The sequence below is a fragment of the Varanus komodoensis genome, unplaced genomic scaffold (genome assembly GCF_004798865.1).
Source record: "Varanus komodoensis strain SLA01 unplaced genomic scaffold, ASM479886v1 scaffold3, whole genome shotgun sequence".
Classification (NCBI taxonomy): Eukaryota; Metazoa; Chordata; class Lepidosauria; order Squamata; family Varanidae; genus Varanus; species Varanus komodoensis.
The window spans coordinates 16,565,136-16,581,767 of record NW_025335761.1 but is presented as its reverse complement, the minus strand read 5'-3'; the positions used below and the strand labels follow the sequence as shown (position 1 = coordinate 16,581,767).

Sequence of the window (16,632 nt, the reverse complement as noted above, 5' to 3'; positions counted from 1 at the left end):
ATGGGGCTGGGCTGCCCCGGAGGGGGGCTCTTCTGGCTGGTGCTCGCCTCCGGGGCATTCTGGGGCCAGGCCTCTTGCCAGGCGCCGCCTCAGGGCTTTCGATTCCTTTCCTACGAGGTGATCATCCCCAGGAGAATGGCGCCCCGGCGTGGGCGGGAGCCCCAAGACCTCACGTACTTACTGGAGCTTGAGGGAAAGGGCCACGTGGTGCATCTCCGGCAAAAGAGAGGTTTTGTCCCAAAACACTTCCCCGTCTTCAGCTACAGCAGGGCTGGGGACCTGCAGGTGGATTATCCTTTCATCAGGGATGACTGTTTCTACCATGGCTTTGTCCAGGACAAGCCCTCCTCTCTGGTTTCGCTCAGCACTTGCTCAGGGGGCCTCAGGGGCCTCCTCCAGATAGATGGCAGGATCTATGAAATTGAACCTGCCCAGGCATCTGCTGGACAACATGTGGTGTATCGGTTGGGAGAGAAAGAGGGTACAGTCCGCATGACCTGTGGGCTAATGGAGGAAGAGCAAAGGCATCAAGTGGCCATGTTCCAGAACACAGAGAATGTAGCGAGCAAAAGTGTCCGGGGAAGCCTGTGGAAGTCACAACCCAGGTATGTGAAGATTGCAGTTGTGGTGGAACATGGATGGTATGTCCAGCTTGGAAACAATGAAACAGCTGCTGCTAGGCAAGTGCTGGATGCTGCCCATATTGTGGATTCACTCTATAAACCTCTTGGTGTTCATGTGGCTGTGGTTGGATTGGAGCTTTGGTCACAAAGGAATCTCATAACCATTACAAAAAGTATAGATGAGCTACTGTTGATGTTCAATACATGGAGAAAAACGATACTCCTCCAACGTCTGAGGCATGATGTTGGCCATCTGTTTGTATATAAGCGTTTTGGAGCTAAGCTCGGATTATCATTCATAGGAACAGTGTGTGATCCCACCTCGGCATCTGCTGTTGAGTCATTTATTACATCTAGTTTGTTTTCATTCAGTATAACTTTTGCTCATCAGTTGGGCCATAACCTTGGCATGTTACATGATGGGAAGGAGTGCACTTGTGATCAGCATTCTTGCATTATGGCCTCATTACAGAACAGCACAAGTAAATTCAGCAATTGCAGTTATGACAGTTATTTTAACCTGATCAATAGTGATGGGAAGCATTGTCTGTTAATTCCACCAGAACATGAGAAACTGTATGAACCCCAAAACTGTGGCAACAATGTGGTAGAAAGTGGAGAACAATGTGACTGTGGTTCAGAATATCATTGTGACTCAGATGCATGCTGCCAGTCTAACTGTATGTTACGGACAGGAGCCACTTGTGCTTTTGGAACATGCTGTGCCAACTGCCAATTTATTTCAGCTGGAACACTTTGTAGAGAAAGCACTAATATATGTGACCTTCCTGAATATTGCACTGGGTTTTCAGAGTTATGCCCTGAAGATGTTTATGTACAAGATGGAACCCCATGTTATGGTGATGCCTACTGTTATCATGGGAAATGTTCTACTCATGATGAACAATGCAAAAGTATTTTTGGTGAACGAGCAGTGGTTGCCCCACTAAATTGCTTCACAGAAATAAACACTCGAGGTGACCGTTTTGGCAATTGTGGCACTATTCCTGGTAATATTTATAAGAAATGTGAAAACAGGAATGTCTTGTGTGGGAGAGTCCAGTGCATAAACATTGATGAGGTACCTGACTTGAATGAGCATAGCACCATAATTCAGACTTCTCTTAGCAACAGCTTGTGCTGGGGTACAAACTACCCAACTGGAATAGGCATAGCTGATACTGGAGCAGTGAGGGATGGCACACAATGTGGCAGTGGCATGATATGTATTGATAGCGATTGTATCAAGGTCTCTCTCCTGAATTATGATTGTAATCAAACAAAGTGCCATAACAGAGGCATATGCAATTCTCATAAAAATTGTCATTGTGACTCTGGTTGGGCTCCTCCATATTGTCTTAGTGCAGGTTATGGTGGCAGCATTGACAGTGGGCCTCCTTCGCCCAACGGTGGGAATGTAGGAATTATTTCAGGCATTGTAAGAGTTCTTCCTGTTATTGTTGTTTCTGGAACTGCAATTGGCTTTGTATAAGGAACTGATGGAATTGTTGATGTGACTATATTTCACTTACTCATGTCTCAGATGTCAAATTCTTTTATAAGGACAAGCCTTAAGTGTCTAACTTAACATTGAGAACACTTAGGAGAGGATGAGCTTATAAAAGATGACCTGTACTAAGCTCTTTGGTAAGCTATACTGCAATAATGCATTTTGTTGTAAAATTTATTTAGCCTCTAAGAATGAAAACAGCAGCAGCTTTTACAATCATTAGTTTTCTAGGCTTATCAGCTTATGTAAATACTTGAGAAATCTAGATAATAATGACTGAAGATGCCATCACACAGGACTTGCCATGATAATTACCATGGAGTGTCTTAGAGACATAGAGCATGCCCACCACTGAATACTATGTACTTAAATAGATTCTGTCTGACAGATGTCATTTGCAGGTCACGTGGAGATAATAGAATCAATGATTATGCGAAACCACTGGTTAAAAATAAAGAAATAGCCTTGTTCGTTATTCTAATTGGCACTTGCATCTTTTTTAACCCTGTATTATTTGAAAGGAGAAACCAACATTCTTATTCTTGCTAAAACTCAAGCACATTAGTAGGTAATAGGTTGGCACAATTCTTTTTGACCCAAAAGATAGTTCTTGAAATGATTTCCACAAGTGCCTGCATTTAATAACATTGCATTGGAACTGGACAGTGGAATTGAGAGTTTAGTCAAATAACTGAGGTGTATTCCTGGACAAGTGTAGTTCAGAGTTTCATCTTCAAGCAAATTATGTGTATGACTTAAATCACAAATTATTGTGATAAAATATTTATATCCACTGGAAGTTCCTAACTGCTGTTTTGTAGTGGTAAATATTTAGACTGAACTGACTTTTGCAAACTATAACAGAAAGACCACCAGAAGTTTGGGAAAAAATTCCAAAAAGAATTTTTCAGAGGATGTGTAGATGTAGAATAATGAACAATTCCACAATAATGACAATACAAGCTTTCTCGTGCATCTGAATTTCTTTAGAAAAAAGTAAAAGAGCTCAAAATGGTACATTCATTAACTTCTGATTCAAAAATTTTGTAGGTTTACAAAATCAACAATTTTGGCAGCAGTCTTATCACAAGAACAAATAGTGGGCAATATTCAGTGCTGCCCTGTGTTAGTGGGGCCTACTACTAGCGCAGTCAGAAGCTCACAACTCCCGAAGAAAGTGGAAACAAGTGGAAATACCTACTTTGGCAACAGCCTGCATCAGCACAGCTTGGAAAATTGACCTGTTCTGTTCCAGAAACTAATGTTTCTTCTAGTATTTTGGCCTGCTTTAGGCCTGTTGGGCAGTGGGTCCCACTGGCAGAAAAGAGTGGGAGTGCAGTGGCAGTTTTGGATACTGCCCAGTGGATAGAATCATAGCATAAATACATCAATCCTGGTGGAATGACCAATTTGTGTCTTCACATAGCCTTTGCAAATGTATTTTTTCTAATGGAGTTGAATGTGTTCCCCCCACCCGCATATACATATTAGGTAGTTCTGTGCTCATGCCAACATTCTGTTTTTGTCAATGTATTTAATCATGTGTAAGTGTGTTATGCATTGCAGCACCTACTGATGGAAAAACTGACACACTGCTTTCTTTGTTAAGAACGTTGTAAAGAACAAATGTTATATCTGTTCATCAACTGTCTTGCAAGCATAAAACATAATTGTAACACACAATGGCAAACTATCTTGATTTCTTGCATATTTTCTACAGGGCAGAAGTGCAAACCAGTGGAGCTTTCTGGTGTTTATGCTGTAGAGAAATATTCCTTAAGCAACCAAACCTTTGAGGTGAAAACATTTTTTATGGATCCCTGTAATGTTAGAAAATTGCCTCAGTGAAACTGATTTAATTAAAACACTGCTCCTATAAAATTTACCTGCTTCACTCACAATTTGCTTTGCATTCTGATATAACCCCAGAACATTAAGTTTTGTATTTTCACATAATCCATACATCAGGACTATATTGCTTTGCAGTTGGATTTCTTGTATGAATCAATTTAGAGTTCTGACCAGGAATACTTGTACAGAACAGTTTACTGTATATACTTTTAAAAATAGCTCACATTTATTGTATTATTTATCATATGCAATGATAAATAGTACAGTGTAATAATTATTTCAAAGTGCTCTTTACTGATGTGCAACCATGAGAACTGTTACTCAGAGATGATTTCAGATAACTAAAGCATTTTTATTTACCAGATATTTGAGGCTGCTGTAGTCTGCTTTTTTATTCTGCAATACTAATCTCATAAAAAGGAGTACATTTTTCCCCCCTCAGGCTATCAAGAAATTTGGTGTTTTGGCCTTGAGAGTAGGTATTATGAATGCAAATCTGTCTCCAGACAGTGTATTTATAAACATGTACTTTTGGGTAATTTTTGCCTCAATTGAAGTATCCAAAAGTATGATTCGCTATAGATCATTTGTAAATTTAACACTTTTGATATTTTCTGGGTTAATGCAATATCCTTTTAACTTGGGTTTTAAATTTTCTGTGAGCAGAATAGACAGCTTGAAACTATAACATCTTAAACTTACCCAGTGAAAGATCATTCTAATTTCTTCTTCCTTATAGAGGAGGAGGAAGAAAATTACAGTGTGCAATAAAATAAAATTTAAAATTATGGCAAAATGGTTATACAAAAACATGGCTTCACCAGTTAAGTCTCCTTGAACCATCACAAGTTGTATACTGCTAATGGCCCATCAAATTTGTTGAGATAATTATGGAAGTGTTTCCTTAAATCCTCTCTCCTATTTCTTAGCCTCTCTCTGCAGTCATGGAAAGAGATGGTGATCTTGATTGACCAGTGGGAGCAGAATGAGAAATAAGTGCAGTCCCAACCCCGCACCCCCTTAGCTAAGAAAGGGAGAAAAAAGTAAAATTGCCACAAGCCAACCACCTCTTTCCTGGCAAGAAATGGGTCAGGAGACCTAAAGAACTCCATCCCATATCCTTTGAACTGCTGTTTCCTCTGTATGTGTATGTAAGAAAGTATAAATACCGTTTTGGTAGAAAGATGGAGTACAAATAATATAAATAATAAATATGTTGTCATTCACCAGAGAAGAGAGCTCTGCTATATGTGTTTTACAAGGATGCTTCACAGTCTTTTTGGAAATAGGAAAAGGAGAGAGTGAATTGTTACTTTGCCACCCACACAGCCATGTCCCACCCGTTAGTGCGATAGAACACAGCAAAATGGGTACATAAAAGTGTAGAAAATATTCTCAACATGTAGAAAGTTGCTTGCAGGTCTGCTTGTAGCTTACATGGGAAGAACATTGACTGCAGTGCTAGAAGCCCTGTCTGGAAGTATCCTTTGGTCTTCTGTACATGATACATTTATCCTGCTGCTTTATGAAGACATCTTCCATTTGCTTTGCAGGAAGAAGTGTGTGTTCTTTACCTAGGTTTTCTTTCCCAGGTTTTTCTTTTTCTACCTTTCAGAATATTTCATTATATTTGGTGTATAGTGAAATTGTGACAATATGCAAGATTTTCCTTCCAGTTTGTTCCACATTTGAAATGTAATAGCTTACTTTCCTCGCGGTAAAAAAACAAAACAAAACATAGAAACAGAGCAAGTCAGAAGGGGTCTCCCAGGCCATCTAGTCTGACCCATGGCTCCACCCAGCTCTGCTCATGGCATGCCTACCATGTGCATGTCTAGCCTATCTTTGAACACCCTCACTGATGGGACTTCAACCATGTCTCGTGGAAACCTATTCCATACCCTTGGGGTCCTGACTGTCAGGAAGTACTTCCTGGCATCTAAATGGAACCTTGGTTCCTTGAGCTTGGCTCCATTGGAGCGCGCTCTGCCTTCCTCTGCAGGGGAGAACAGGTTTCTTCCCACCTCTGTGTGACACACCCTCATGTACCTATATGTCACCAACGGATCCCCTCGGAGTCTCCTCCTCTCCAGGCTGAAAAGACCCAGCTCCCTCAGTCTCACATCATATGACTTTCCCTGCAATCCAGCCACCATCCTTGTGGTCCTACACTGCACTGGCTCTAACCTGGCTATATCCTTCCTGTAATGTGGAGCCCAGAACTGAACACAATACTCCAGTCGTGTGCTTTTATCTTTCCTACAATGGATGTAAGGCTAACTGGTCTGTAATCCCCCATGTCCCCTCTACTACCTTTTTGGAAAATTGGGACCAGAGATGCCACCCTCCAGTCCTCTAGAACCTCACCCGTTCTCCATGAGGCCTCAAAAATAGAGGTCAGCGGATGCGAAAGAACCGCCACCATCTCCGGAAGTACTCTCAGGTGTAACCCATCAGGGCCTAGTGCCTTTGTAACATCCAGTGCCCTGAGGAGCTCCTTGACTTCTAGGGGTGTGATTCTAATCTGTGCCCCTAAGTCCCTGGCCTCATCCGATCCCCCATGAGGATCTCCCCTGTCCTGCTTTGGGAAGAACACAGAGGCAAAATAGTCATTTAGCATCTGTGCCTGTTCCTTCACATCAGTCACTGAATCCCTTTCCCACTGACTGTCACCCCTTCTTGTTATTTACATGTTAATAGAAGTCCTTTTTGTTGCTCCTGATATTCTTTGCAAAAATCCATTCCAAACTTCTGTGACTGAGGGGTCATGAACACACAATAATGTCCTTAAAGTTAGAATAGACATCTTATTAGAAAAATTAAGGAGCTGCAACCAAGCTCAAACTAATAATATTATTTGGTAGAATCAAAATATAAATGGTTACATTGTTTATTTAATTTGCTTAAATAAGAGTTTAAAGTGGAACAATGGACTGAAGAATGGTTGAAGAAAAATGGTAAGTGTAGAGATCTTACCAAATTTGAGGAGATTATGATGTACAGGGAGACACAAGGTAGTATGCAAATAAGAGGGATTATAAATGAGATATATAAGATTTTATTGGACAGGTAGGGCATATATGATGTTTTTTAAATTTCATGAGAATGGACTTAGGGAAAGTTATAGACAAGAATGGGGAAAATATGGGGTAAGAGAATATTAAAAAGTATGTCAATTAGAATTAAGGAAAATTTTTATTAGTATGCAAATGGTGCATGATGCTGGTAAAATTATATGGATATGGATAATGTTCTAATTTATATTGGAGGTGTGGGCAAAAAATGGGTACCTACTTCCATATGTGGTGGGATTGTGAAACATGAAGAAATTTTGAATAATGTTTTAAGGGGATTAGCAAAATATTGAATTTAAAAACTGAAGCAGATCCTGAAATAGCATTGTTGTTATTATTTTATGAAAAGAAATGGAAATGGGATATTAAAGAATTAATAATAAATTTGGTAACAGCAGCAAAACTGATAATAACAAAGAAATGGAAGGGGAAATTGAATCTTCAGTTAAGTTTGGAATATAGCTGTTAATAAATTGATGTGTGGGGTTAGGGTGAAAGAAGAATAGATAAAAAATATTTTAATGATGTATGGCAAGTGTGTTTTTTGTGTGTGGGGGGGTTATATATAAAGGGTATTGTGTATCTTGTATTGCTTCTTTTTTGTTATATGATGCATTTTGTAATTGTATTCTTTTAAAAATAAAAAATAAATTAACTTTCATCTTTTTCCTCACTATAGAGAATTTATTATGGAAAAATTTCTGCACAATGCCTTCTAGTTGGTAGAGTCAGGAGCCTTCTGCCTGGATACATCCTAGCTTTAATAATTCAAATAATCTAGTACCTCAATGGACCTTAGATTAGAACATCAGAAGGTTTAAGAGGAACCATTTGGGGAAGAAATACTCTAGGAATTTTTTCAAATAGATATTGACTGAGGAAGCAGTTTGTATTAACATATAAGCAGAATACAAGAATACAAAGACTTGTCCTTTGGAAGAAGCTTTGATGGGAGCATGTTTTTACTCTTAACCAGTGGCTCAGGAATGATATCCTAAAGGGTGAGGCATTAAATAAGAAAATGAGAAAAAAAAATCAAGACAATGTGGGAAAAGCTCTGACCTTGTTTTTTAGGCTTCCCTAAATTTTGGATTGGTAAGAATATCTTTGCCAAGGAGAGGCAAACTAAGAATGTACAAGTTTGACTTGTGAATGCTGTTATGAAGGCTCTGAACTGGGACCCTGAATTTTCCTAAGCAGCACTAAGTGGCTAAATGATTGTGCTCTAAAATGCATAATCCAATTACCAAGCATTTGTTTTCATAATGTATATTTCAAATGGTAGCTTATCTGACACTGCTTCATGTTGCATCATATTTTCTGAACACAGCAAGAAGCTTGCACTGTATCTTCTAGTGTATTTGTAACACAGAACGTAGAAACAGTGCGAGTCAGAAGGGGTCTCCCAGGCTATCTAGTCTGACCCCCAGCTCTAGCCGGCTCCACTCAAAGAAGCTTTCAGGACCCTCTAAATATATAGTACATACATTCCAATAATCTATTGTGAATTTTGTAGATTATCTTAATTTTCCTGGTTTTGATTCTCAGATTTTTAGCAAGCATGCCCCTTCTTCCTGTAGACCTCCCAGCAAGTATTCTTCAATCATCTTTTCCTTCCTAACCATCTGATGAATCGAGATCATCATGCTATTCTATAAGAACATAAAAACCATGTTGAATCAGACCAAGAGTCCATCTAATGCAGCATTCTGCTCACACAGTGGCAAACCAGCTGCTCTCAGGATCCCGCAATCAGAATATGAGTACAAAAGCAGTTCCTCAGCAACTGGCATACATATGCATATTGCCTCTGATATGGGAGGTAGTGTATCAGGACTAATAGTAATTGATAGTATTTTCTTCCATGAATTTGTCCAACCCCATGTCACTTTTTCTGCATCATGCATAAATTAGAATATCTCAGTTTCCCCTTTTTTTCTAAGCTAAACTATCCCAACTGTTGTAACTGTTCCTCATAGGGGAAGTATTCTAACCCCTCAATCCTATTAGTTGCATTTTTCCGACCCTGCAATACCCTTTAGGTTCAGTGACCAGAATTCTATGCACATTGTAAGTGCAATTGCACCAAACATTTGTATGTAGAGAGTATGATCTTAGCGGCTTTGTTTTCAACTGCTTTCCTATTTGTGGCTGTTAAGGAGTTTGCCCTTTTCCTCAGCAGTTGTGCATTGGATCAACATTAAGCTTAGCTGTTACTGCTGCATATTTTATCCAATATTATCCTCAACAATATCACTGGTAATAAATTACCTTTTTATCCTACCTTGTTTTCCTCTTGTGATGAACCCAAGGGGACTTACATAGCTCCAGTTTATCCTCATAACAACAACCCTGTGAGGTAGGTTAGACTGACATTTACTCCCAGTATATCAGTATTAACTCCTCAGGAACCTCCTCTAAATGTATGACACACCCCTTCCATTAGTCTGCCGTTAGCTTCCTTGATTGCCTTTAATTTTCCTAATATTGATTCTGAAACTCTCAGCATGCTTGTCTCTTCTTCTAGACCTTTCAGAAAGCACTCTTCAAATATGTATTCCTTCCTGTCCATCTGTTAGATGAGGTTCTCATCATTCTAATCCATCTTTGGTCTTCAAGCTCCTCCCCCATTCCAAAGGTAACTTGAAGGATTGTTGCTATGGACACAATCCCCCTCCTTTTCTGTCTAATGAGCAGCATCCTTCCAATCTTCCTTCAGGCTCAGCCTGAACTAGCTGTTGAAGGGAACTTATGTGTGGTTATGGTAGATCCTTTCCACCATTAGGGAAAATGGAGACAATTTCCGCCTGGCTGCTGGTGCTGATCATATGGAATGTTCTGAATGAGACTGCAGGTCAGATACTACCACAAGGTTTTACATATGCCTCTTATGAAGTAATCATCCCAAGGAAACTGACTCCTAGATATGGACAACGGGAATCTCAGCATGTCACCTACCTGATACAAATTGAAGGGAAGAGCCAGACAGTGCATCTCACACAGAAGAGAAGTTTTCTCCCTAAACACTTCCCTGTCTTCACCTATAGTAAGGAAGGGGAACTCCAGGTAGATTATCCATTCATTAGGGATGACTGCTTCTACCATGGCTTTGTCCAAGGAATGCCTTCCTCTTCGGTCACCATCAGCACTTGCTCAGAGGGACTCAGGGGTTTGTTTCAATTAGAAAACCGGAGTTATGAAATTGAACCTGTCCAGGCATCTGCTTCTTTTCAGCATGTGGTATATCGCTTGGAAGAAGAGATAGGTGCAGTCCCTGTGAGTTGTGGGCTAACGGAGGAAGAACAAAGTCGTCAGGTGGCTATGATGCAGGGAACAGAGGTTTTAGTGGACAAAAGTGCTCCTGGAGAAAACTGGTGGACACACACTAGGTATCTGAAGCTTGCTGTTGTGATTGAACATGAGCGATATGTGAAATTTGGTAGAAATGAAACTCTTACTGTTCTTCAAGTTTTGAATATTATCCATACTTCAAATTCATTGTTTAAGCCTCTTTCTGTTAAGTTGACTATAATTGGTCTGGAGATCTGGTCACAGAAGAACTTAATAAATGTTACTAGCATAGGAAGTACCCTTGAGAAATTCAGAATTTGGAGAAGAAACTCACTGAACAATCGTCTTGAAAATGATGTTGCTAACTTATTTGCATATAAGAAGTTTGGAATTGCAGCTGGATTAGCATATGTAGGAACTGTTTGTTCTAAAGACTGGTCAAGTACTGTTGAGGAATTTGTTACAAGTAGTTTGTTGGAGTTTTCTGTGATATTCACCCATGAACTGGGACATATCATTGGAATGATTCATGATGGTAAATTCTGTAAATGTGATCGAAAAAAATGTATAATGTCTCCAACTTTGGCAAGCACTGATAAATTTAGCAATTGCAGTTATTCTGATTATTTTAGAAAAAGGAATGCTCGTTGCTTATTTTTCCCACCGGACCCTAATAAAATATATAAATTCAAATATTGTGGCAACAAAGTGGTTGAAAGTGGTGAGCAATGTGATTGTGGCTCAAAAGCTGAATGTGATTTGGATCCATGTTGCCAATCCGATTGTACATTACGTTCAGGTGTCACTTGTGCCTTTGGACAATGCTGTGCCAAGTGCCAGTATCTTCCAGCACGGTCCATTTGCAGAGGAAAGGCTGGCGACTGTGATCTGCCTGAATATTGCAACGGGACTTCACAGTGGTGTCCTGACGATGTTTACATACAAGATGGTACCCCATGCAGCAATGGTGCATATTGTTATCATGGGAATTGCACTGTTCATAATGGGCAGTGCAAAATGATCTTTGGTGACAAAGCAACTGTTGCTTCAGATAATTGTTTCAGATTAATGAATGTTCAAGGTGATCGTTTTGGCAACTGTGGCCTTAAACATGGAATTTACACAAAATGTAATCCTACGGATATTCTGTGTGGTCGAATTCAATGTGAAAATATTGTTAATTTACCTTCTTTTGAGGAGCACAGCACCATAATTCATTACCAGGCTGGCAACACTGAATGCTGGAGTTTAGACTACCACAGTGGAATGGAGATAGCTGATGTTGGCGCAATAAGAGATGGGACTCCTTGTGGCAATGGCATGATGTGTATTGGTGGGCAATGCAAGAATGTGTCCCTTTTGAACTATGATTGTGATGTCACAAAGTGCCATAATCGGGGAAGATGCAACTCCCAGAAACATTGCCACTGTGATTATGGCTGGGCACCTCCAGACTGCCTAAGCAAAGGCTACGGTGGCAGCATCGACAGTGGACCTGCTGCAGAAGAGCAGAGTGCTGCTATTACAGGAATTATTATAGGAACTGCATGTGCCCTTTTTATTGCCTTCATTGGGCTTGCTCTGGGAATATTTTACAAGACTGTGCTGAAGCAAAAGCTTAGAAGAGTGAGTTCAAGAATCCAGCCAACAGAAACAACATAGGAAGAAAACCTGCAGCGTAGAATACATAGAATAATGAAAATGTACGAAGATGAATGGGTTCTATAATGTATAGTTTATATTAAATTATATTTGCTTTCTATTAATATTTTCTACAACTTTTTAAAAAAAAACCTCACAGGAAACTCTTCAGTTTATCTAGCTTCTTTTTCTGGCCTTACGTTCTGGTTGTTCTTATAGTTCAACACACAGGAATCTTTCCTATCATCTCACAGTGCAAACGGCTCCTATTCTTTTCTCCCATCCTGTGAAATGGAAGGCCTGAATAAAAGTCCTACTTCAAATGGGAAACCACAATGCATGTTGTAGTATTACTTGAATAGTGAAGATGATTTTACTTAGGGGGTTCTCCACATGAGGCATTTATTGTGCACTCATGGTCCTTCACTCAATGCAATTTGCAGGGCCTTTTCAAGGGAGAGGCCATCATCCAGGGCCTCTCCCACGTTTCCCAACCATTTCCAGAGGGTTTTAGTGCAATAAAAGTCTGGTAATACATGTCAGGCAGAACCAAAATTCTCTGGAAAAGTTTCAGATCCATTACACTGTGCCACTTTGTGTTTGGGGAATAGAATATATGAAAAAGGCAAACCCAGGGGAAAAATTGTAAAGCACACACTTATGAAAATGGAAGATGATGCCACGGTAAAGCAGCAGGTTAAATCTCTTATATAACAAAGCCTTTAGTGTCAGTGGATGCATAGTTATGCTTTGGAGCAAATTCATATTATATGAAGAAATGATACTGATAACTTTACGTCCCAAAATACTAATCTTCTAATGTACCAGAAATATGAGGGGTGACCCAACCCCCCTAGCAATTCTCTTCTGGAGGGTGGGCACCTTATAGGACAGGCTTCCCTTGCTAGGGGAATGGTCTAGGAACCCGTCTGCATCAGTGTACCCAGCTGGGTGGCTGTGAGAGGCTCCATCCAGCTTCCATGAGTTTTTTCTAGAGACTCTTTCAACCCTTTTGCCTCTTCCATGATGGCTGATTTACACGAGCGATGTGCGGCAGTGAAATGTTGTTCAGCTGAGTGCGTATATGTGTCCCCCTTGTACACATATACACACACTTTAGAAACCAAAGAAGCTGGAAACAAACGGCCAAAAATACATCTTGCACTGAATTTAGCATGTCAGAAACTATACTTAAATTAACCACAATGGCTTCAATCCTTTCTGCCCCCTCCAGGCAAGTGCAAATAAAAGACGAAAAGCAGACACAAGTGCAGGCTGCAGGCACTATGTTAATGATGTTTGCTGCTGATCTGCTAGGCAGTTCAAAATCACTTTGTAAAATCCATTGAAAAAAAGGTGCCGGAACGCTGTTCTGGTGCGTTCTATGACAAAAAAAGCCCTGGGTAAAGGTAATCAGTTAACATGGCATTCAGCTCACATGCCTCCTTCTCCCTGTATGATCCGCCTTCACTTTTGTTCATCAGCTGTTCCAGTCCTATCTCCAAGAGAGGTGAGATTGGTAGCATTATATTAGCACTGGCAGCATCAGCAGTCGGGAATGCTGTCCCAAGGGAGAGAGAAGCTTTTGTGGCATTTAAATAACTTAAGAAGATATTGAGCCTTTAAAAAGGTTGCTTCCTGGTTTCATCATCATACCCTGGCTTCAAATACATTTTTGGGATTTTATTTTTACAAAATATTTTGTATTTCTATTGTACAGTGCTTCAAAACTGTTCAAATGGAGAGCCCATGCAAAACTTTTCTAAACAAAAAATGTTTTAAAAGGAAATTTCATTTAAAATTCCCAACTTCCATGCATTGCACAATACACATAAAGTAAGGAAACCCACAATTCCTTAGGTAAATACCTTCCCAAACTGCCTGAGGAAGAGAGTGCACCAGGCATTATGCCTTATTACATTGTTCCAAGTATTCCTTTGTTTTAAGCCATTCTCAGTGCCATTTTACTTCTGTAATTTCGGCAAAATGGAATCCATGTGCTTCACTGAAGCCGTATGAAGAGAGAGGGAGTTTGCCAGGAGAAGCCTCAAGTCCGGGGTTTTTTTATCAGAGAAAATTCAACCATTGGGCAGCAGAGTTGTGCACCCGGAAAAAATAGGGCACCTGGGATAATAAGAAATAAATTGGACTGTGAAAGGAGGTTAGGATGCATTCCTGCAGCCCCTCACCCCCTGCCCCGCCCCACCATGGGTGTGAGGTTGCAGTGGCAAGTATTGAATGTCTGCAGGACCTTGGACAAGGTTAAGTCACCAGCCAAGTTGTACTTAATAGATATTCCTGGTGAACACTGGTGGGAGCAGAGAATTCAGAAGTGCTTCACGATCACCAAAACTACAACTCTGCCTGAAGATTTACTTTTTGCTACACTGGAGTCAGAGCCCTGGAATGGCAATTTATGACCAGATGAGGCATAGAAGCTCCTCCAGGGCCTTGTTTTCATCCAAGCTGGAGGCAAGCAAACTTTAAAAGGAAAAGCAATAAGCCAAGCTAGCTGTCCTCAGGAAGAAACTTGTCTCCCTTGATAAGGTCTGGGAGTAAATCATCCAACCTTCTGACATTTCCTATTAGGCCCAAAGAAGAGAAATAGCAGAAAAGCCACTCAGTTAACTTAGTTAATGCTTGAGCTCTTATACCTCCCTGGCCCTCCTTTTCACTTATGTTTTTGTATATGTTCAGGTAAGAGAACTGAAACAACAGCAATGTCGTGGATGGCATGATTTAATGGAAGGGTTATTCTAGAATAATGATCCTGGTAGGATGAGACTCTGGTGTTCAAACAGCCTATGACTCTGAGTTAACAATAAACACAATAAAACTTTATTTGTACATTAAGCGTATTGGTTTCAAGTTGTTCAGTAACTTATAAATTTAGTGAATAAAACAATGTATAATAACTTTTAACTGAGATATCTTACTCTTTCCATTGATTCCTCACTCACAAATCCTCCTTTCTCTTCTGAATCTTCTTCGACCAGTCCTTATTTATCTCAATTCAGTCTTTCCCTCCCGAACTCAGATTTCTTCAGTTTCTATCTGTCACCCCCCTTATGATGTACAAATCAGCAGGTAGAACTTTCATTGGTTAAATCATGCAATCAGTGTCATGTAACCAGGTCTGAGAAAAACCCTCTTCTCTGGCAATCAGCATGTGTGCATCCTTGAAATGTAGCTGACACTCACCAGGCAGCAGAGAAAGCTGGTTGGCACTTGACAGATTACAGCTGCTCAAACAAAGAGCAGTTCACAGCAGCCCAGCCCATCCTCCTCCTCTTCTGTGTAACAACACCTCATCCTCCCCTTTCCTTTGGAGCACCTTCTTTGTAACTGGAAAAGATGACGCCATCACAACTTTTCATTTCTGTAACCTATTGGAAAGTGTTAAATGTGCTATGCGTAACCCTCTAATGATCAATGTATGAAAGGGCCAACTGAGGACTGCTCAGGTGCGCCATCTGGAATGACTGATTTATTGGAAGCTGGTTATTCTCATGAATAAATCCTTTAAAAGAAAATCTTCACCTGATGTGTCTTCTGGGCACGTGCACACCAGACCATTTGGTCAACACTTATAACACTTGACAATATTAACTTTTGACTCTCCTTGGTCTCTAATGTGTCTTCTAAATAGTCTAACTCCTTCCCTTTCCTTATGAATCCTAAATACCTTTCATAGCACTATGTAGGATTCTAAGGAGAAGGCTGCCTCTTCAAATTCTGCAGGTCACTAACTGCTTCTAACTGACCGTAACTGCTGACAGACCACAGATGAGTGACTGAATGTATGTATTACTCTCTACTGACACACTCCCAAGCTCCGCCCCCACACTCACAGTCACCAACCAATCACCTCACTCACTCAGTCCCCTCTTTGACCCTCCCTTGCCCATCTGAAACTTACCAACATTTAAATGAGCACACACCCAACACTTTAAATCATTACACAAAGCATTTGAGTTTTCAAAAATACTTCCTGAGTATAAATAAAGGCCATGTAAAATAGAGAAAGACCATGTAAAATTGCCATCGGGCAATTCAATGTATTACATTCATTTTAAGTGTACTTACCCTACCCCATAGATTTAACTTTAAAGATGTCAATCAGGCACTATCCCATAAGATCCCATTGTTACCAGTGACGCTCCCTTTCACCCTGACTTAAGTTAGCCTAAGGAAGACTACATAGCTGGGGAGCTGCAGCCATGTTGCGTTTCCTGTCCAGGAGGGAGGAGGGGGAGACAGGAGAGTAATGAACCCTGTGTGAACTCCTGTGACAGGTTGGCTGAATATCAAAGGAGGCAAGTGGGGAGAACCCATGACGCCTGAAACTGGTTGGAATCTCAAAGTAGCAAAATACATTATGAATTGCAGTAGGTGAGAAACATGAAGCAGATGTGAATGATCTGGAGATTATTAGCAGACATATGGGAAGGGAAGTCCTTGGAAGAATAAAGAGTTTTTCTGTAAACTAACAAAAGGAACAGTGAACAAAATGTGAATGTATTGACTTTGTATCTGGACATCATGTTTGTGACACGGGGTATATAATGTATGTTCCCTGTATTTCTTTCGAGACTCATATTTGGGAAAGCATCTCCCCTCTGTCTCCGTTTATTCTAAAAGT

At 40.3% G+C, this 16,632-nt stretch overlaps 2 protein-coding genes across 2 annotated transcripts; both read left to right on the top strand.

Moving 5' to 3' along the window:
* Positions 1–3,556, top strand: LOC123026933 (disintegrin and metalloproteinase domain-containing protein 21-like). Its single transcript, XM_044437159.1, has one exon. The coding sequence runs from the start codon at positions 1–3 to the stop codon at positions 2,113–2,115; it is 2,115 nt and encodes a 704-aa protein (XP_044293094.1). The 3' UTR covers positions 2,116–3,556.
* A 6,286-nt stretch (positions 3,557–9,842) lies between these two features.
* LOC123026280 (disintegrin and metalloproteinase domain-containing protein 20-like) lies at positions 9,843–12,011 on the top strand. Its single transcript, XM_044435713.1, has one exon. It carries the CDS (start codon positions 9,849–9,851, stop codon positions 12,009–12,011), a length of 2,163 nt encoding a protein of 720 aa, XP_044291648.1. The 5' UTR covers positions 9,843–9,848.
* The last annotated feature ends 4,621 nt before the right edge of the window (positions 12,012–16,632 follow it).